General features: G+C 44.7%; 1 protein-coding gene across 1 annotated transcript in view; it reads right to left on the reverse strand.

Moving 5' to 3' along the window:
• Positions 1 to 21,510, reverse strand: part of LOC122803253 — a 1,850,609-nt gene that overhangs the window by 687,128 nt on the left and 1,141,971 nt on the right. Inside the window, exon 6 of the mRNA XM_044072846.1 lies at positions 10,090 to 10,190. Within this exon, the coding sequence (XP_043928781.1) occupies positions 10,090 to 10,190 (101 nt within the window). The remainder of the gene's footprint in view (positions 1 to 10,089; positions 10,191 to 21,510) is intronic.

Consider the following 21,510-nt stretch of genomic DNA (forward strand, 5'->3'; position numbering starts at 1 on the left):
CAAGCAACACTGATTAAATAATGGCCAGTTCCCTAACACCACAGTGGCCCTCACCATTGTAGTTAGTACCAAGATAACTTCCCCCATGGAATCAAGTACTCCAGTTCTCAAGCATCACTGATTAAATACCGCCCAGTGTACATCCTTTAAATACAGTTTAGCCTCTGTGAATTAGTTTCTATTTTCTCTGGCTAATACCACTAGTGTGCACATGACCAAGACCTACCAATTTATTTCTGTTAAATCCCTACTAGACTTCCCCCCTCCCACAGCTCTCTCCCATCTGCTTTAACTACAGTAACTGAAACTTCTCCCTTGCAAAATAACCTTTCTTATAGTATTTTTTAACTTTTGAGTTAGTGCAACTGTTCTTAATCCAACAAAGGTACTTTTCTAATGCAACCTTCTTAATTTATTTTATTTCAAGTGCTACACTCTTCAGCCAAAAGGCATTTAGGATACCGACCTCGGGCTGGATATAGTAACTATCTGGTATTTTTTTGTTTTTCTCCATACCCGCCTCCTGGCTCAACCCACTCGGTTCACCCTCACTACACTTGGGCTCACTCCACTTCCCCTAACCTACCTCCATTCCAACCCACTCTCTATACACAAACTTATATGTTACTAACCACACCCCCTATTTTAGTTAACCTATAAGATAATCCGTCCCACTATTCCAATCACAAATCAGCATAATTACTTAACACTGCTCTCCCAACAACTCTTTCCACTAATTATTCCCCACTACACAAGCTACAACAGACCCAAGTTACTATCAATATTTTACATTGCCACCAACATGTTCATCTTCTACACTAATCTTTCTCCAAACAATTATTGCCCACTACACTTATCATACTCATCTTAATATTCCATTCACCACCTACACTACCCAGTTACCAAACCCAAACCAAAACAGCCACTACACTATAACGAAAACACCCTCCCTTTACACCTCAGCCACACCTCCTATACAATTCTCTCTCTCAAACCTTCATCCATTTCCCTCAAATATAATAAACTATATTCTCAATTCCTAAAACTTGGTATGCACACTGCATCCCAACTGATTCTCAGTGGTGATATCCACCCTAACCCTGGACTCTGAACCAATGCAACACAGAACCTCCCAACCTAAGACAAACCCCCAAAGTTTGTTAGACATTCTCAGAAAAGGAGCTGACCTACTAATACTTTACATAAACATCAGAAGTATACGTAAGGTTCAAGGAATTACATGCAACTGTAGTCCGATATTCACCTGACGTTACCTTAATAACCGAGACTTGGCTAAAGCCACACATCAGTAATAATGAAATAACACCTCCAGGATACAACATCCAAACAATAAAAGCAGGCGGTACAGCTAATCTGTTCAAAAACAAACTCAGTCTAGTGCTCACAAAATCAATCCACCCCGACTTCCACAGTACTGAATAAGGTTTACAAAACTAATTAATAACAGAAAACACCTAAACATAATAAAAGTGTACATCCCCGCAAGTAACAATCTTGCCACAGCGTAACACATACTCCAGTGGACATCTGGCACCTTCACGCAAGAAACCATCTTAATGAGTGATTTCAACATCGACTGGAATACATGTGATTCTCTTAAGCCAACCAACCACATAAATCTTCACAGCTTTACTCAGCTAATTAAATCTCCTACAAGAGTTGACATAACTAAGAGACCGACCATTCTGGATTGGACACTAACAGACCCATACCCTCCACTGCTCTCTGGGCATCTCCCAGGCACCTTTAGTGACCACTATCCAACACATCAGACATCGCATCAATCCAACCAAAATCCATACATATAAACAAGGTCAATAACAAAAAAAGCGTCTCTCCTACTGACTTCAAACCCACCCTAAAACACTAACTGGTCATCTCTAAAGTCACTACTACTGCACAAAGCCACAGAATTCAATTCCACATTCCTTACGATATTAGACAACCCTGTCCCACCTAGGACAATAAGAGTAAAATCCAACCAGGGTCTCTGGTTAACTCACAAAAATAGATCTCTACTAAAAACGAGAGACAAAGCTTGGGAAAAGTGGAAAGCCTAACCAATGCTCACCAAGAAATCAAGTCTAAGCAAACTCGAAACTTGTTACAAAACTGCAAAGTTTGTCACTGTAAATATCATCAATGCCTAGCACTAAAAAAACTCAAATGGCTAAAATTGCCCAACCAATTGGTCTACAACCAATTGTTCATAGCTCACCAATTACAATGCCAAACGGACAAAATTCCTGCCCTCCTTAATATCCTGCAACCATACTCTGCCAACTGAGGCCTTCGTTCTAGCAACAAATCACTACTAAAAGATAACTTTTAGTTATGTACTTACCATAACTTTAGATGTATGGGATCCATCTCGCCTACATTCTGTACTGATGAGTTCGGAGCCGATCCTCGGCTCCGACTCGGCACGCTATACTACAGAACGAAGTCTCTTATTGGCTGAGCTATCCCACATCCCAGGATGCACCACCACTGCTTCCCCAGATCTTGTTTGTCCGCACACATGCACACACACATTGACTGTTGATATAATATTGCCAGGTGTTTCAAGATGAAACAGCTAAACTCGAACCATCCAGTCTGTTCTGATCTCCAAGGCAGGGGGAAGGAGGGTGGGTTATTAGGAATGTAGGCAAGATGGATCCCATACATCTAAAGTTATGGTAAGTACATAACTAAAAGATGTTATGTGATCCTATCTCGCCTACATTCTGTACTGATGGGACAGCGTCCCTAGCACCTGATTCCTGGGTGGCTCACTGGAAAACACTCCTGAGAACTGTGGAACCAAAGGAAGCTTGCCCCCGAGATGCCACGTCCAATTTGTAATAAGAAATGAAGGTGTGAGGAGAAGACCACGTAGCCGCAGCACAAATGTCACTAATGGCAAGCTTAGAATGAAAAGCTGCCGAAGTAGCCATAGCCCTGGTAGAATGAGCTTTCACTGGAGTTGTAAGCTCTTTATTAGAAATGAAGTATGACTGATACAGTCTCTGATCCACTTGGCAATAGTGACTTTCGTGACGACTTTGCCCAATTTATTGTCCGAAAAGGACACAAACAACTGATCTGTTTTCCGTGTTTGGTGCGTCCTATCCAAATAGAAGCGCAATTGCCTGTGAACATCCAAGGTGTGAAAGATGTATTCCGCTCTATTCGAGTACTTTGGGAAGAAAACTGGAATTTCCAATGACTGTTGCAGACAAAAACTAGAACAAACCTTAGGAACAAAGGATAGATTCGGTCTGAGGGATACTCTATCCTTGTGAAAAACCAGGTATGGTGGCTTGACACATAGGGCTTGAAGTTCCGAAACTCTTCTGGCTGATGTAATTGCAACTAAGAAAGCAGTCTTCCAAGAAAGAAATTTCAAGTCACAAGTTGCTGCCGGTTCAAAGGGGGAAGAGGTCAAAGCAGCTAACACAACATTAAGGACCCACGGTGGAGCGGGATGAGATATCGGGGGCCGAAGCAGCCCAGCACCTTTCATGAAGGCTTTACACAACTTGTTGCTCATCAAAGGTGGATCTATGCTCTCATGAAAATTGGAAATAGCTGCCAATTGAACCTTGATGGTAGAGACCGAAGAACCTTGATTGAACAGAGAAGCTAAAAACTTCAGAACCTCTGACACCGGGACAGTTCTGGGATCTAATCCCCGGAGTTGGGCCCAAATAGCAAATCTCTTCCATTTGCTGTTATACATTTTCTTAGTAGAAGTCTTATGGGCCGAGGACAAGATATGTATGACTTCCGGGTCCAAAGCATGGTTCCTGACTATGGTCGGAAGAGGAGGAGCCAAGCTGTTAACCTCAACGAGTGGAGGGACTGATGAAGCTGTCCCGACTGATGGGTCAAGAGATCCGGAACTTAGTCCAGGAACCATGGACCGTCCAGTGCATATTTCCGAAGAAAGGGAAACCAGACTTGACGAGGCCAGTATGGGGCAACTAAAATCATTTTGCTCTCCAAGCGAATCGCCTTCTGGATCACCTTGGGAAGAAGGGGAACCGGTGGAAAGGCGTATAGCAGGCCGGTGGGCCACGCTTGGACTAGGGCGTCCTTGGGAATCTCCCCCAGAACTGGGGTGAGAGAGAAGAACTGTTGGCATTTCGTGTTGAGGGGGTTGCAAAAAGGTCGCAACAAGGAGTTCCCCATCTTCTGAAAATCAGAGTTGCCACTCTGTCGTTCAGAGACCACTCGTGAGGGGAGAGAATAGTTCCGCTCAGTCTGTCGGCTATCACATTGGATCTCCCAGGAATGTGTGTTGCTACCAGAAAACGTTTGGTTGCAATCGCCCAATCCCATACTTTCATGGCCTCTCTGCAAAGGGGGTAGGATCTGGTCCCTCCTTCCTTGTTCAGGTACCAGACTACTGACATGTTGTCGGACTGAATGGCAATCATGCCCGGGGGGAGGTAATCGTGTAGTGCTTGCAGAGATAGAAGCACCGCCCTCATTTCTAGTATGTTGATGTGGAGGAGACTCTCGTCGGAATGCCACTTGCCTTGGACTGACCTGCCCAGGTAATGTCCCCCCCACCCCGTCTGGGAGGCGTCCGTAGTCAATGTGGCCACTGGAGGTGGTGGAACGAAGGGTCGCCCCTGATCCAGGTTGGAGGAAAGAAGCCACCAACGAAGGTCCTGTTTGCACGTCTCTGTGATCAGAATGAGGTGACAAAGGGAGATCCTGATAAGACCACTGGACTGACAGGAGCCACTGGAGAATCCTCATATGTAATCTTGCCAAGGGGACTAGGAGAACGGTGGCCGACATGGAACCTAACAGTTGTAGGACCATCCTGGCTGGGGCTTGGCGTTTGGGAAGCAAGGCTCGAACTTGAGACTGTAATGTTTCTATCCTCTCTGAAGGAAGATAGACCCGCATTTGCTTTGAGTCTCTCTCTACTCCGATAAACCGTATGCGCTGAGATGGCAGCAACACAGAATTTGCCCAATTGAAGGTGATTCCTAGAGAGTTGCCTAGAGATATAGTGGCTGCTAGGTTTTGTAAGAGTAGACGCCTGGAGGTGGCAGTTAGGAGCCAGTCGTCTAGGTATGGAAACACCTGGAATCCTAGACTTCTCAGGTGAGCAGTCACCACCGCCAAACATTTGGTGAACACCCTGGGGGCTGTGGTGAGACCAAAGGGCAGTGCACGGAACTGAAAATGACCGTCTCCCAGGCTGAAGCGCAAGTGTCTCCTGGACGCCTGATCTATCAGGATGTGATAATAGGCGTCCTTGAGATCTATGGAGCACATCCAAACACCTTTCTCCAGCAGCGGGAGAATGGATTGCAAGGTGACCATCTGGAACTTGGACTTCTTGACTGATCGATTTAGCTTGCTGAGACCCAAAATGGGCCTCAAGTCCCCGGTCTTTTTTGGCACCAAAAAGAATCTTGAGTAAGTCCCTAATCTGATCTGGTCTACGGGGACTGGTTGGATGACTCCTTTTTGAAGCAGCTTTGAGATTTCGATGGCTGCAAGATCCCGTTGACTGGGTGGTGGGTCCGGGATTTTTCGGGATGGTGGTGGTGGGGGGGGGTTGAGAAAAAGGGATGGTGTAACCTCCGGCGATGATTCGGAGCACCCATCGGTCCTGAGTGATATTCTCCCAGGCCTTTAGGTGCTTCGAAAAATGACCCCCGACTGGCTCCGGAGCTGCACAGTCAGGCAATCCTTCAGGGATGCTGGAAGGTTGAGGAGCCACAAAAGGACTCGCGGTCTCCAGTGTTGCGGGGGCCTCCGCCGCCTCTGGGACGGCGTCTTCCTGAAAAATTTCCCCCTCCTCTGCCTCTAGAAGGGGGATCGCCCTGCTGTGAGGAGTAAGTCTTTTGAGATTTACGGAACCACATTTTCCCCCCTCTTCTAGCCTTGGGATAAGGCCTGAAGGGAGTGGAAAACCGTGCCCCTACGGCAGTCAAAGTCTTACCCTCTTGTTCACAGCGAGTCAAGGTGTCCTTTACCTTGGGTCCAAACAAAGAGGATCCATCAAAGGGAGCGTCGGCAAAGGAAGACTTGAAGGCTTCCGCAAAGTGACACAGGTGAAGCAAGGCTAGTCTCTGTAGAGCAACACCTGTTCCCGCCGCTCTACTCGCCCCCTCGGCTGCATACGAAATGAGCCTCATGGACGAGTTGGATATCGATGATAGGGTAGCCAACTGAGAGCTAACCGTCTGGGCCAACTGCTCAGGTAGGTTACCAGAGAGGGTATCTGAAAGTTCCTTGACCAGATCCCTCTGAAGTCTGGTGAAGTGCATCAGATAATTCAGAGACCTTAAAGTAAAGGCTGCTGAAGTAAGGGTGCGCTTCCCGTACCGATCCATGCTCCTGGACTCTTTATTAGGAGGATGGACGGACGTCGAAGCCTCTGCCACATCTTGTTGGGTAGCAGATGCCACCACCAGGGCATCTACAGCCACACCCTTGAAGAGGGGGGGCTGAAAGAAATTTATTAGGGCGAGCTGGCACAGGTTCCACAGAATCCGGGTGCTCCCACGCCCTTCGAGAGATCAAATCCAGAAGCTCATCGAAGGGCGGAGACACCCAGGAGGCGGAGGGCTGAGCCCCGAAGGCCTTGAGGAATACCGACTCCTCAGCGGAAGGGGGGTTTGGACTGCCAGTTGCCTCGTTGCTTCAGGATTTCCAAAATGTCCGCAAAGGAGACATCATCCGAGGACGACTTGGGGGATCCCTCCGCATCATCGAGGTCGGTGTCCAAGGTGAGAGACTCATCAGGGGAGTCGATGTGCTTCCGCTTGCACTGTCTCTTCCTTGGAGGTTCCTCCGAAGATGCTTCGGAGGGACCTTCAGGAAGGGGGGAACCCCCAATGGGGGTGACCTCAGGCCCCAGGGCTCCGCTGTCTTGAGACAGGGGGACTACAAAGGAACCAGTCTCCGTGCCAAGGGAAGGTGCCGGTGAGATGGTGGAGGTGGCCAAAGAAGATTTGGCCAAAGCACTCCATGGCCCTGAAGGCCGGACCCCCAGAGTCCTGGGAAGGTCCGACCCCCGAGGCCACAACAGTAGACGGCACTCCCGCAGCCGACGCACCGATGGGAGGCTCAGAACCGAAAACATCGGTCCCGAAGCGTCACCCCCAGGGCCGACCGAGGAGGTCCGTGTACCGAACTCCTACCCGAAGGTCGGGTTGGAGTAATGGTCGGAGCCGACCCGAAAACCTCCATCGGCTCCACTAGCACCGACTCCAACGGTGCCGAGGCTGTTGGAGGAGGAATCAAGACAACAGGGTGGGCAATCGGCTCCGGAGCCGACTGGGCTGGAGCCGAAACCAACTTTTGGAAGACTGGAGACTGAAACAGCCTTTGAAGTACCCTGTCAATGTCCGAATCCGACATCCTCGAAGATCGAGAAGAGATTGAACGAGTCCGAGTCGACTTCTCCACCGGTTCCGAAGGACTGGGGGACCGGCTCCGAATCGTCTCGATAAATATCGGTGCCGAGGGAGACTCCACAACCATTGCAACTTCCCTCGGTACCGAAGTGGACTTCGGCGCCGAAGGGGAAGAGTCTGAGCGGGCAACTCTCATCGGCTCCGAAGACAGTGGAGCCGATGAAGGTGACCCGCCTCTCGAAGCTCTAGCCGTCGGCTCCGAAGCCAGAGGAGTCGAGGCTGGAGGCATCGAGGCAGACCATTCCGCCCTCGGCTCCGAAGTCCGTGGAGCCGATGGAGAAGCCTGCCGAGATTTCTTTGTGGCCGGTTCCGACGGGTTGGTCGGAGCCGACTATTTCTTTTTCTTCGAAGGTGAAGAGGAAGAAGATAAAGCCTCCTCAAAAGAAGGTGTAATAAGCCCTTTTAGAATCAATTTGTTTTTCCTCTCTTGGAGGACCCGAGAGGAAAAAGCGTGACAAACGCTGCATGACTCCTGAAGATGTTTAGGGCCTAAACAATACACACAAAGAGTGATAGTCCGTTATGGACATTTTGTAACTGCATTTAGAGCATTTCTTGAACCCAGAAGGTCTGTGCTCTTTAGACATGTTGACACACAATCACTACACAAAAAGAAACTTTTGACAAAATTTTCTTAAAGATGATGAAAATTAGGGCAAGACCCTTGTAACATAAAATGGGATACTTTGACCAACTACTAATACTACCACAAGACTCACACTAAGTATTACAATCACGCGCGAGGGCAAGGCCCCTCTAACTTAAACGGGATCCTTTCCCTCAAATTAAAGATAAATATTACCAATATTACCACAAAATTCAACTCAAACTCAGTCACACAACAACGATAGCTGTTAAAACAGCTTTTGGGTCGATTATCAAAAAATTTCTGACAGAAATTTCTTAAGAAAAAAGCACTTAGCTCAGCCAAGTCCGAGACCACGTCTTTGCTTGTAAAGCGGCAAACGAGATCTGGAAAGCAGTGGTGGTGCATCCTGGGATGTGGGATAGCTCAGCCAATAAGAGACTTTGTTCTATAGTATAGCGTGCCGAGTCGGAGCCGAGGATCGGCTCCGAACCCATCAGTACAGAATGTAGGCGAGATAGGATCACATAACATCTAAAGATTACAACACTGCAGGAGAAGCTCTTTAACTACATAGCTAAGCTATGGATTTCTCTCCTGAGAAACATAAAAACTACCTCCGTAATAAAATTCAGAGAGATGCTTAAAGCACATTTAACCAAAACCTGGTTATGCTCTTGTAGCAGCCCAGGTTAAGAGCACATAACCATTTAGCTAATCAGTCTTGATCTAGTAAAGATTACTACAAAACACCTACCTCCACTGAATTCGTACGTCAAAAGTTTTCCTTCCAAACAGGGTCCAAGTTTGATGTTACATTTTACACTGTATGCTTAGTGACAAAGACTGTTGTTACAAAAAGTGTGCTACGGAAATAAAAACTGTTATATGTGATTTCTATCTCTATATCTATTTTACTTATCCTTCTGATTGTTACATAAAACACAATACTGATGTTATACAAAATCTTATATGTAATTTTGACCTCTACAGCTAATCTAGCAACTTGTCCTTTTGTATAACAAAACTATGTAGTACCATTTTAAGCGTTTCTGTCATGCTTCTGTGGAGCTATTCTCCCAGGGCTTCTGCTGAAAAAGGACAGCTTGTCCAGTCGGACTTTCCCAGTAAATAAATGTAAATAATAAATACATTTAAAATAACTTTCATTAACAGGAAAGCATTAATAAACAAATGCTTTTATAATGAAAGGTTTTATCACCGAAGTAAATCATCTGTACAGCAGAACAGCAGCAGCACAACAGACTGTTGACCATCGAAAGCCTCAGGGGAGTGTACTCTTCAGCAGCAAGAAAGCTCTGAAGAGCTTGGCACCCAAGCCTATCCTTTTAATCAGCTCGAGCTGCCTAACAGAGCACGTAGAAGGTCCCCTGAAGCTTTGAAAGTTGCCCAGCTGTTATACTCTGAAGGATATAACTATGCAGTTTAGGCTACGGCAGCAGAGATCGATATAAACATCAAGTATACTCACATAGTTGGAACTTTCGGGGAAAAAAAAAAAAATTATGACTGGTGGATAAAATAAACCCAGCAACAAGAACAATCACTGAAAGACCCTGATGTTAGATCTGCTTGTTCTGCATTTGCCTGGGATGGTAGAAGAAAACCTTTAAAAGAATCTGTCAAGAATAAGTTCAGTTGGCTTACCGTATTTTCTTGATACTTCTTTCCCTACAGTAAAGTTTATGAAGCCTAAAATAAATGGTGTGTGTGTGTAAGAAAGGAACAGGATAGTATGCATTTACATAACTATGCTCCTATACCCTTTTACAGTAATTTTTTCCTTTATCCAGGCAGACATCTAGGTGTTTAGTTAGTAAAACATGCTGGTTAGGCTCAGTGGTTAATCAAAAATACATAGTCACAGAATATTGTATTCGGTTACGCACCATCCTGCCCTGGGCTTCTCCAGTAAACAAGCTTGGAGCTCAGTAGGTTCTAAGTATTTATTTCTCTTTTACCAAATTTCTAATCATACAAAACAAAAATAAAATGACTGCATTGAGATCCTACATATGCTTAAAATACCTTGTTTCGCATGAATGTGCAATTTCTGAAAATGTTCTACATATGTTTTGAGAAAACTGAAGCCTCTCCATTTCATATGCAGACTGTAAGTTTTTCAGTTTCTGTAAAAAAGCAAAGAACCATATAAATTTACTATGCATGACTAACCAATTTCATGAAATGCTTTAGTAGATTTATTCACACAAACATACATTTCTAAACAATACTACTGCGGTGGTGGTGCTGCGGTAGCGTTGTCGCCTCACAGTCAGACGTTGCCCGTTCGATTCTCAGTTAGAGCATCTTCTGTGTAGCAACATGCGTGAATGGGCGTTCATTAGTTGAAGGTTGTGCGTTAGGCCCGGCAAGCCAGTACGTAAAAATCTACTGCCAATCATTAGTGGACCGGAGTACCGCTGTGGTGACCCCTAACAGAGAAAAGCCGAAAGACACAAAAACTATGTCAGTGTTTATTAGTCTGAGAGAGATCTAACACCATATACAGCTTAAAAACAGTGGAAAATCCTAAAACCATGAGTATACTGAATTTGCAACACCCTTTTCTACAAAATAAAAGTAGATTTTGTGAGGACAAAAAATCCACTACTTTGTATCGTACTTAAAATAACTACAGATTCATAAAGACATGTCACTAATAATACATTCACCTTGTGTCCCTTTTCTCAATTACAATATCTCTAAAGTAGCAGTATCTTCCCAGCAAGGAACAAAATGGAATCCCTAAACTTGCATATAGGGGTAGACAGCCCCTCTAATACTGTCTGCTCTATACCAAGTAGTTAAAACATATGTGATCAACAACATAGCTTAAGAAATGCCTTTAGTACCTAAACTACTTTACTGTGAGTGAAGAACTCATTACTGCAGGTGTCTTTATAGATAAGATACATGCCTTTGAAACTGGGAACCATGGACTCTTTTGCAGCAACTATGATTTGCAGAAAGCATCATACTTGGGTTCAAAACTTACTTGACAGACCATTTCAAATCTTTGTTAGTAAAAAAAAAAAAAAAAAAAATCTGAAATAGGAATTCTAAACACAAAATTCCCACACATCTCAGTACTAGGACCTCTACTTTTCTCCCTGTTTCTTAATGACACCACAAAGGACTTACCCAAGCATAATAGTCATGTATGCAGATGACATTCTACTACTTACACTTGACATACTTGGATACTGCAGAACACACCAGTCTAAATTCACCAATATCTGTTACAGGCTCCATCATAATAAACTGCATAATGACAGTTCTAAAACAAATTCCATGCTCTTCTCCACAGCAGCAAAATTAGCAATACTATCTCCCATTATCTTAACAGACTTAAAAGGAAACATTATACTAAATGTTGATCAGCAAAAATATATGGGAATAATATTTGACCCATTATTAAATATTCACAATGATATCGACAACAGGGCCTCATCTCACTTAAAACTTTATTCTCTCTCATACCTTCTCTAACCACTTGCCAGGAAGGCATTAGCTAAAAATGTCCCAATACCAAAGGGTGAATATGTTGTTCCCCTTACTGACCTTCACTCAGAGCAAAATGCTCTAAAATTCAAGTAGCTGAAAATAAAACTTTGACTTGCACTGACAGCAGAAAGAAATTACCACCACTGTACTTATATGGCAAAGTGGACTGGCTACCAGTTACAAAAGAGGCTGTTTTCTCCTTAGATCTTGAATTTACAAAATTCTAACTCCAGGCTATTGCTTTCTACTTAAATTGTTACTACAAATCAGATAACAAAACTACTCTCTTAGGAATAGCCAAGAAACTACATTCATGTTACTCACAGCAAAATTCAAACTGGCCATAGGAGAAAATGTAGCTTCCAGAGTAGGACAAGCTACATGGAATCGGCTCCTGTCTGAAATGAAAGAGTGAAAATCTTCAATTATTCATGAAAAAAAAAAACAAGTTGCCCCTGAAAAATTAATTGGAGTGTACCTGTTTCCATGGCAATGAATAATGGTGCAGCTAACAAAAGTAGATGCAAACTGGCTTTATGTACTCAATGCTGCTAGAATCCTTCATATGTATATTATACACATAATTGCTACTGTACACTCACTGTTGTGTTTTTTCTGTGCGAGTGTGAAAAAGGGACAAAGAATAACAACTCTGGCCTTGCACTGTCAGGGTGGGTGAATTGTGGACTAGCATGTCCATTGGTGATCGACACTGTGAAGGGATTAGGGCAAACTAACGGCTGCACTTTAAGTATAAAGCAAAAAGATCACAGCAAACATGGCCTCTGTCACTGAAAAAAAAAGTTATATACCTACCATAACTTGGCATCTGTTGTCCATTTTCATTATTCTTCATGGACCGGTTACGGATTCAACCCTCAGATCCAATTCGTCCGCATTCACAAGACTTAGCATTAGAGTCTCAAGCTCCTCCCTCTACCCATCATGCCCTATTCCATCCCCAACTCCTCAGATCATGTTTGCTGCCTTACTGTCCACTGAGTAAGAGAAACAGAACAGACATCAGAAAGACTGAGGCTAAAACCTAGAACGTTAGTGTTGCAAAAAATCTGAAGATCTTTCTAGAAGTGACAAGGCCGGCACATCTCTCAATGAATCAGGGACAAATCTCAAACGAATCAGGGACAAAGCCAGAAAAAATAAGGGACAATCAGGGACACACTTAAAATATTAGTTCTACTAACTTGAGCCATTAACATAATCAGAGCATATGAATTAATATACATTTCCGTAAGTAAAACAAGTATTCAGCTCTTAATTATTGTCATTAGTCATTAAGTATAATTCACCAGCATTTGTCCAAATGGCACTAATGTTAAGAGGGATTAAGAAGGACAGAACTGACATTTGAGTCAAAATTAGGGACGTCCCTGAAAATCAGGGAAAGTTGAGAGGTATGAAGGCCGGGGGAAGGCTGGGAGGGAAGGTGAGGAAGAATAAAAATGGACAACACAGATGACAAGCTAAGGTAGGTACCCAACTTTTAAATCCAGTGTTGATCTTTTCATTCTTCCTCACTGATGGGTTAGAGTCCCAGCTGCGCAACTCTTGGGAGGCCCTCAAGGAAGGACATGGCAAAGTACTGATGAACCAAAGGAAGCTCAGATTCTGAGACAATGTCCAATTTGTAATGTGCAACAAAAATACAAATGTTTGATCAAGTGGCTGCAGTGCAGATAACATCAAACGAAATTCTAGAGGGAAACAAAGAGGAAGTAGCCATAGGTCTGGTGGAGTGAACTCTAGGGGGATGAGGCAATTACAAACCTTTTTGAGAATAAATCAGCGAACGGCAGTCAGTAAATCCATTTAGCCAGAGTCATTTTGGAAACTACTTGGCCTAAGCAGTTAGGGAAAAAGGATACAAACAACTGATCAGACTTCCTGTACTATTTTGTTCTGTGAACATAAAAATGTAGCTCTCTATGATCATCAAGAAGGTGCAGCACATACACACTCTTATTAGTAAAGTTTGGTATAAAAAAAAAAAATAAATAAATAAAAATGGCAATTAAATTAATTAAGGTTAGTCTCCATGGTTACTTTAGGCATAAAAGGAGGACTGGTTCATACAGACATCCTATCTTTCTGGAAAATAATGTGAGGAGGCCTAGCTGATGAGGCCTGGAGTCCAGAAACTGTTTTTGCTGAAGCGATAGCTACCAAAAGGATAGTTTTCCAAGAAAAACTTCATATCACAACTATTTGCCGGTTCAAATGGTTTTTGAGTCAAACCATGGAAAACTATCATGAGGTCCCAAGGTGAACAGGGATCATTTACTGGTGGCCTAAGAAAAATTCTTTCCATGAAAGCTTTACATAACAAGGAGTTAGTTTCCAGTGTGGAAGTTGGATGTGGTTGCTAACTCTATAGTAGAAAAACTAGTTCCTTCATTAAAAAGAGTAGTGAGGAAAAGAAGAAGTCTGAAGTGGGATCTCAGAAAGGATCTATATTCTCTTTAGAAGCCTGTATACAGAACCGTTTCCATTTGCTTCTGTAGACTTTCTTGGTGGAGGCCAAGATAATGTCATGAACTGGAAAAGCGAGCCTGGACCATCTTGCTATCACTGCAAGTGGATAAACCATGTGGTCAGCTTGAGGGCATGAAGACTGGGATGTTGAACTTTTGATGGCTGAAATAAGAGATCCCAATTGGGCTCTAGTATCCATGGAGGATATCTGAGGTGAGAAAAGAGGAAGGGAAACCATACCTGTCAAGGCCAGAAGGGGTCAGTGAGGATGACCGAGCTCTTTAGCCTGCTTGCTTTATATAGAAACTTTGGGATCAGTGGAAATGGGGGTGGGGGATAGGCACAGAGAACTGGGGACCAGTCCTGAATCAGAGCATTCTTTGGTGACTCCCCAAGAGGGGGGATTAGAGCGAAGTACTTGCTGCACTTCTTGTCGGGGGTAGAGGCAAAAAGATTGCAGAAAGGCTGGCCCCAATGGATGAAAATCATATTCGCTACTGATTGATTGAGGGGCCACTCATGACAAATCAGAATGGATCTGCTGAGTCTGTCTGTCGGTGAGCTGGTTTTCCCCGATATCTGCATTGCAATAAGAAAAAGTTGTAAAGAGATCGCCCATACCCAGACCCTCATGGCCTCTCTGCACAACGGGTAGGAACACTTTACTCCTTGGTTGCTGATGTACCAGACTACTGATGTGTGTGAAATTCAACACTGCATAGGGAAGAATGTCAAGAGGGTTTGCAACATTAGAAGGACTGCTCTCATCTCTCAGACACTGACATACAACTTGGTCTCCAAGGAGGACCACAAGCCTTGGAACATCTTTCCCTTGAAATGCTCCTCCACAGCAGTTGGGAAGAGCCTGTGGTCACTGTGGCTATTGGGGGAGGAAGACAGAACGTCCTGCCTAAAAATAAATTGTTTGACTGTATCCACCATCGAATATGAAGTTTGCAAACTACAGTGAGTTTGATGGGAACAGACAAAGGGTATTAAAGAATAGACCACTGTACCGCCAAGGTCCAATGGAGGATTCGCATGAAGAAATTTCCTACAGTAACTAGAACAGCAGCAGCTGACATTGGTCCAAGAACTTGTAACACTAGTTTTGCTGCTGTGGACAGATGAGACAGTAAACCTGACACCTGATTTCTCAGAGATATCACATGGTGAAGAAGTAATGAAGCCATTTGAGTCATAGTATCATGTTGAGCTCCTATAAATTCTAAAGTCTATACAGGAGTCCGGTTTGACTTAGCAAGATTTATCATCATGCCTATGGAGTTGGAGACCTGAAGCAAGTAATCCCTGGCTTGCAGAAGTTGATGCCTTGTTACGGCTGTGAGGAGGCAACTGTCGAGATAGAGAAACAGCTGGAATCATTTGAGCCTCAAGTGAGCTGCCATGACTGCATTTGGTGAACACCTAGAGGCTTCTGGTGAGCCCAAATGGCAGTGCTCTGAATTGGTAATTACTGGCCCCCAGCTGAAAGTGCAGGGATCACCTAAGAGCCTGTATTTTGATGTGATAGTATGCATCCTGGGGATATACAGAGCACATCCAATCGTCCTGGTGCAGAAGAGGCAGAATGGACTGAACAGTAACCATTCTGAACTTTAGCTTCTTTACATATGGATTCAGACTGCTTAGATCCAAAATTGGTTTTGGGTCTCCTGTTTTCTTTGGCACCAAAAAGTAGCAAGAATAAGTTCTGAATCCAATCTGTTTGGGTGCAACCTCCTGGATGATTTCTTTTGTAACAGCTTTTGCACCTCTTGAGCTGTGTACTCCCTTTAAATGGGTGGAATGTCAGGGAGTTTTCTTCCTTGTGACAGGAGGTGAAAGGGAAAAGGGAATGCAGTAATCTCTGGATACTATGCTTAGCACCCATATATTGATTGTAAGATTTGTCCAGGTGTAGGGCAACATGACCCCCAACTGTCTCAACAGATGGACAATGGGGCAATCCTTCAGGAGCAGTGAAAGGGCCTATCAGAGGCGACTCTGAAGACTTGGTTCTGCGGACTCCATCTGTCATTGAAACTTCTTCCTCTACCTCTGGAGTGTCCCTAACGCAGGTCTTAAAAAGGATCCTGAAATTTCTAAAATCACATTTTCTTCCCTCCTTGCTGGTTTCTACAGAACATCCGTTGAAGGGTAGAAAACTTTACTCTGATGGCTGACAGGGTCTTTCCTTCCTGTTCACTGCAAGTAAGTGTACCTTTTAGTGATGGCCCAAACAAAGAGGAGCCATCTAAGGGAGCATAAACAAAAGACGCCCTAAAGGGTTTCGCAAAGTCGCATAGCCTCATTCAGGCATGTCTCCTAATGACTATGCCTGAACACACTGCTCGTGAGGTGCACTCTTGCTGTATGGGAGATCAGCCTCATTGATGAACTGGCAATGGATGAAAGAATGGCCAGCCGAAGAGGAACCTTGTGAGATTTTCCGCAAACATGTCCTCATTGTAAGGGTTTGACAGCTCCATTATAAAAATCTCTCTGTAAGCATGTATAAAGTGCCAGGTAATTTAACGACCTCAATGCAAAAGTGGCTAAGGCATAGATGGGCTTTCCAAATCTGTCCATTGCTCTGGACTCCCTGTTTGGCTAGCTCCTTTTTAGTGACATCCGCTACAACTATGGCATCAACAGGAACCCCTTACTCCAATGGGCTCTGTCAGGGGAACTAGAAATTCATCCAGGTGTTCAGGGATGGGCTCAACAGTGTCCAGTTCTTTCCAAGCCCAGTGGGAAGCTTTTGGGGGGGGGGCTCACCCAAAACGTTGCTAGGCCCACCCCAAATGCCTCCAGAAACACTGACTTTTCAAAAGGATGAGATTGGAAAAACCAGCCACCCTACTGCTTAAGAACTTTCAGGATGTCTCATCAGGTGGGGATCCTTCTCCCTCATCGAAGTCAGTGTCTTCAGTGACAGACTCCATTGGGTAAGTCTATGTGCCTCCTCTCGCACGTCTTCTTCCACAGTGCCTCCTTCATGGAGTGTGTGGGGGAGGTGTCATGAGAATATGAAAAACCTTCTGGGGAAGGAGTAGGGAGGCTTCATGGGGTAGGCTGACCTACAGGAACAGGAATGATTGGCTTAGCGCTTGGCCCCAATGATGGGTGAGGGGTAGGACCTCAGCTTTGAGAGGCTGGATCTCTATGCAAAGAGAAAGCACTTTCTACCACATGGAAGGCTGATAGACCCAGGGAAACCTTTCCCGCCCTTCTCGGAGCCAAAGCAGCAGAGTTTGAGAGGTCAGGGCCAACCCCGGATCTGCCCCTTCCAGAGAGAATCGGACCCAAGCTGTAGATGGCCAAGACACCAAGGGGAAGGAATGCATCAGACAGTGTCAGAGATGAACCCAACCCTTGGACTCTTGCCAACTTCTTCGATCAGACACTCGCTCTTATTAGACAGTATCGGAGCAGGGCTGGTCAGGGAAACCGTTGAAGTAGAAGGGAGCTTACATGGATCAGACACGGACTCTCTTGGGTATCTTGAATCCTGGGACTCAAGAGATCACTCGTCAGATCAGAAAAGGAGACTGTATGGTTTGGGCAAGTGCACTCATGGATCTCAGAGAAGTTGGCAAGAACCCAATCTGGATCTGATCTCTGACCATTTCTGGTTTCATCCTGTCCATATCGGCTTCTGTCAAACACCTAGAAGGCCTAGATGAAGCTGACGAAGCAGTCCTAGAATGGTTGGAGTCTGCAACAGTCTTGAAAGCAGACACAGGGAAAAAAAGAAGTTATGTACTCACCATAACGTTCCATCTACCAACATGCCTTCTACCAGCACCTACAGGACTGCATGGATCAGGCAATCCCAAACAAAACTAAGACTCTCTGTACCAAAGGCAAGCGTCCAGTCTGGTGGACCCCAGCCATAAACAAGCTCTACAACAAAAGGAGGAAGCTACTACAAGATAGAGCAAAATCCTTGAAAGGTAAGACACCTTTGATCATTATAAGTAAAAAACTAAGAGCTCTCATAAAATCATCAAAGGCAAATTTTGAGAGAAAAACCGCCAAGGACTCTAAAGACAATCATAAGGCCTTCTTTAGCTATGTTAGAAACCTAGGAGGAAACTCCCAGATATGCTCAGAATTAGTTCAAAATGATGTGAAAATTACTGAACCTACACACATTGCTAACATACTGGCTGACAGGTTCAGTGCGAACTACTCCCCCCCCTCCGCCTCAAAAGGATAGATATCAATTCCAGAGGATTGTAGCCCGCCAAACATCTCCAACACCCAGGTGAGAACTGCCCTCACTAAGGCAAAAACACAGCATCCATGGGACCGGATGGTGTCCCCGGCTGTGTGCTTCATGAACTCAACGAGGAATTAAACCCACAGTTAGGACAGCTGTTTAATCTTAGCCTCACCTCAGGATACTGCACTCCAAGGAGTGGCGCACGGCGACTGTGGTCCCACTTCATAAGGGTGGTGCCTCCACAGACCCTGGAAATTACCGCCCATTAGCTTGATAAGCCTTATCTGCAAAGCCATGGAGAGGATCATAATGGAACTCATAAATAAAGACATAGGGAACTTGCAGACTTTGGATCCAACCCAGTTTGGCTTTGTCAAAGGCAGATCCTGCCTCTTAAACTTGGTTGACTTTTCGAGACAGTCACCAAGGCCATTGATGAGGAAAGGCAGTCCATACAGCCTACCTCGACCTGGCAAAGGCCTTCGACACAATACCCCACTCAGGTATCATCGAAAAACTCATCAGCTTGAATGTAAACCCATACATCACAAGATGGGTTGCAAACTGGCTATGCGACAGAACCCACAGGGTCAGAGTTGCTGGAGCCATGTCAGACTCAAAGCCTGTCACAAGTGGTGTCCCACAGGGCTCAGTCCTGGGTCCACTCTTGTTCGGCATCTACTTTTCTGAAGTACAAGCAAACACAGGAGGGTTATGGCTGACAAAGTTTGCAGATGACTGCAAACTGGGCGCCATAGTTGAAAACACATCTGACACAGATATCCTCCAGAAGGGCCTCACAGAAATGGATAACTGGTGCCAGAGCCATGGCCTGAAGTTAAACGCCAAAAAATGCATAGTCATACCCTTCGGGAAAAACAAGGTTACCCCTAGCTACCATATAGGTGACAATCCACTGAGCACAGAAAGAGTCATCAGGGATCTGGGGACCCAAGTTGACAGTAGTCTTTCGTTTGACACATGTTGCTAAAGTAGTTAGGAAAACCTTCTATATCGCCCACCTGATCATGAAGGGATTCACATCTAGATCAAGGGAGGTCATCGTCCCCCTGTACTCATCACTCATTAGACCTATGATTGAGTACAATGCCCGCTCGAATGTATCTGACCAGACACCTGATGCAGCTTGAAAGGCCCCAAAAGTTCCTCACCAAAAGGATAAAGGGTCTCAAAAATATGTCTTATGCTGCCCGACTGAAAGAACTCCAGCTTTATTCAGTCTCATACCGCTTGCTCAGAGGTGACCTGTGCCTGACATATAAGGCCATGTCAAACCCAGATTTGATGAATATGCTTCACCTCAAAAAATCTAGATCCCTCAGAACCACAAGGGCGGGAGACTTAAACCTTGACACGGTTATAAATAGAACGTGCTGGAGGGACAGATTCATCACCCAGAGACTCCCTATGCTGTGGAACAAAATCCCGGTACACGTGAGGCAGAGCACCTCACTGGCCTTGTTCAAGAGGAATCTTGACCAATGGATGGGAGATCGCAGATATACCCCAGGGATTACTTCAGTGTCACTGCTTGACAGAGGCACAGAAAAATGATAGGCATAGTTTTTATTCAAACTAAAGGGGTGGCGAAAGCCACATAACTATGGGCTAGGCTTATAAATGCCCTTGGGCAGATAGCCTAGTATGAACCTATGAACCTATCTGAGTAGTTCTACTTCATTTGTCTTGAACCTGTGCGCCCTCGGATCCACATCGGATCTGACATGGCCGCATTTTTCAGCTACGTCTCTGAGCTCCATGCTCTTACCCTTACCCATAATGCCCCCCTTCTCCCTCTAGATCCAGTTTACTGCCTAACCGGTATCAGATACCTGACCCAATGACACCTTATCCTCCAAAACAAACATTACAAAAAAAACTTTAGCCCTGACAGAACCAAAGAGTCCAACAATAACTGTCCTGTACAAGGGACATGTAATTTCCCAAAGGATAAGGTTAGGGGGAAGGAGGGGGGAATGGCTGAACACAAATGAAGTAGAACTACTCAGATGGAACGTTATGGTGAGTACATAACTTCTTTATCTGAAGTAGTTTGCTTCATTTGTTCTTCAACCTGTGGGAGAGTCCCCAGCTACTTAACTCTTGGGAGGCCCCCAATGAGGAATATTCCGGAGCAGCGCAGAGCCAAAAGATGCTCTACTCCTAGAGACCAAATCCAGTTTATAATGAGAATTAAAGGTGTGAGATAAAGCCCAAATAGCAGCTGAACAAATATCATCCAGAGAGACGCCATAAACAAGGAAATATAAAAACTAAAAAACAAAAAGCTGAAATGACAAAGCCGGCAGCCCAAGCTACTAAGACAAATGTTTTAATAATGTGAAGCGCTTTTCGTTTGCCTTCTTAGGCAAACTTCCTCAGACAATAATGCAATGTAAAAAGTAGTCTTGTTTAAATAACACAGGACAATTAAAGAATGCTGTTAACAAATAAAAAACAATTAAGCAATGCAACTACATTTAAAGTCAAATATACCCAAGTTCAAAAACCTGAGCACAACAGTAATTAGAAGTTATGTACCTACCATAACGTTCCATGTTAGTTGTCTTCTTCTCACCTTCTTTCTTGCTGGATGGGTTCAGAGCCGATCCTCGGCTCCGACTCGGCCACTCTAAAAGCTCGAGAGCTAGTTCCACCGGCTCGAGGCTCCCCTATATCCCACAATGCTAGGCGGTAACTCCTCAGATCTCGTTTGAAAGCTAAGCCCAGCAAGGAAATTCCATAAAAGGAACAAAGAAAAACTCCTCTAGGTCTGTCCAGGCTAGGGGGAAGGAGGGTGGGACGCAAGAAAGAAGGCGAGAAGAAGACAACTAACATGGAACGTTATGGTAGGTACATAACTTCTAAATGTTAAGTTGTCAATCTTGCCTTCATTCTTGCTGGATGGGACCGCGTCCCTAGCACCTTATCCCAGGTGGCCTATCGGAACAGACTCTTGAGTACAGTGGAACCAAAGTTGGCTCGGTCTCTAGAGGCCAAGTCCAACTTATAATGAGAAATGAAGGTATGGGGAGAAGCCCAAGTAGCTGCAGAATAAATCGAATCAATAGGCAGCCTATCTTGGAACGCTATAGAAGTGGCTAAAGCTCTAGTTGAATGAGCCCTGGGTTTGGATGGCAATTGTTGATGTCTGATCTCATACACAAGGGTAATCAACGAAGTAAGCCATCTAGAGA

Source organism: Protopterus annectens, chromosome 5.part1 (assembly GCF_019279795.1).
Source record: "Protopterus annectens isolate FY-2018-M chromosome 5.part1, PAN1.0, whole genome shotgun sequence".
Lineage (NCBI taxonomy): Eukaryota > Metazoa > Chordata > Ceratodontiformes > Protopteridae > Protopterus > Protopterus annectens.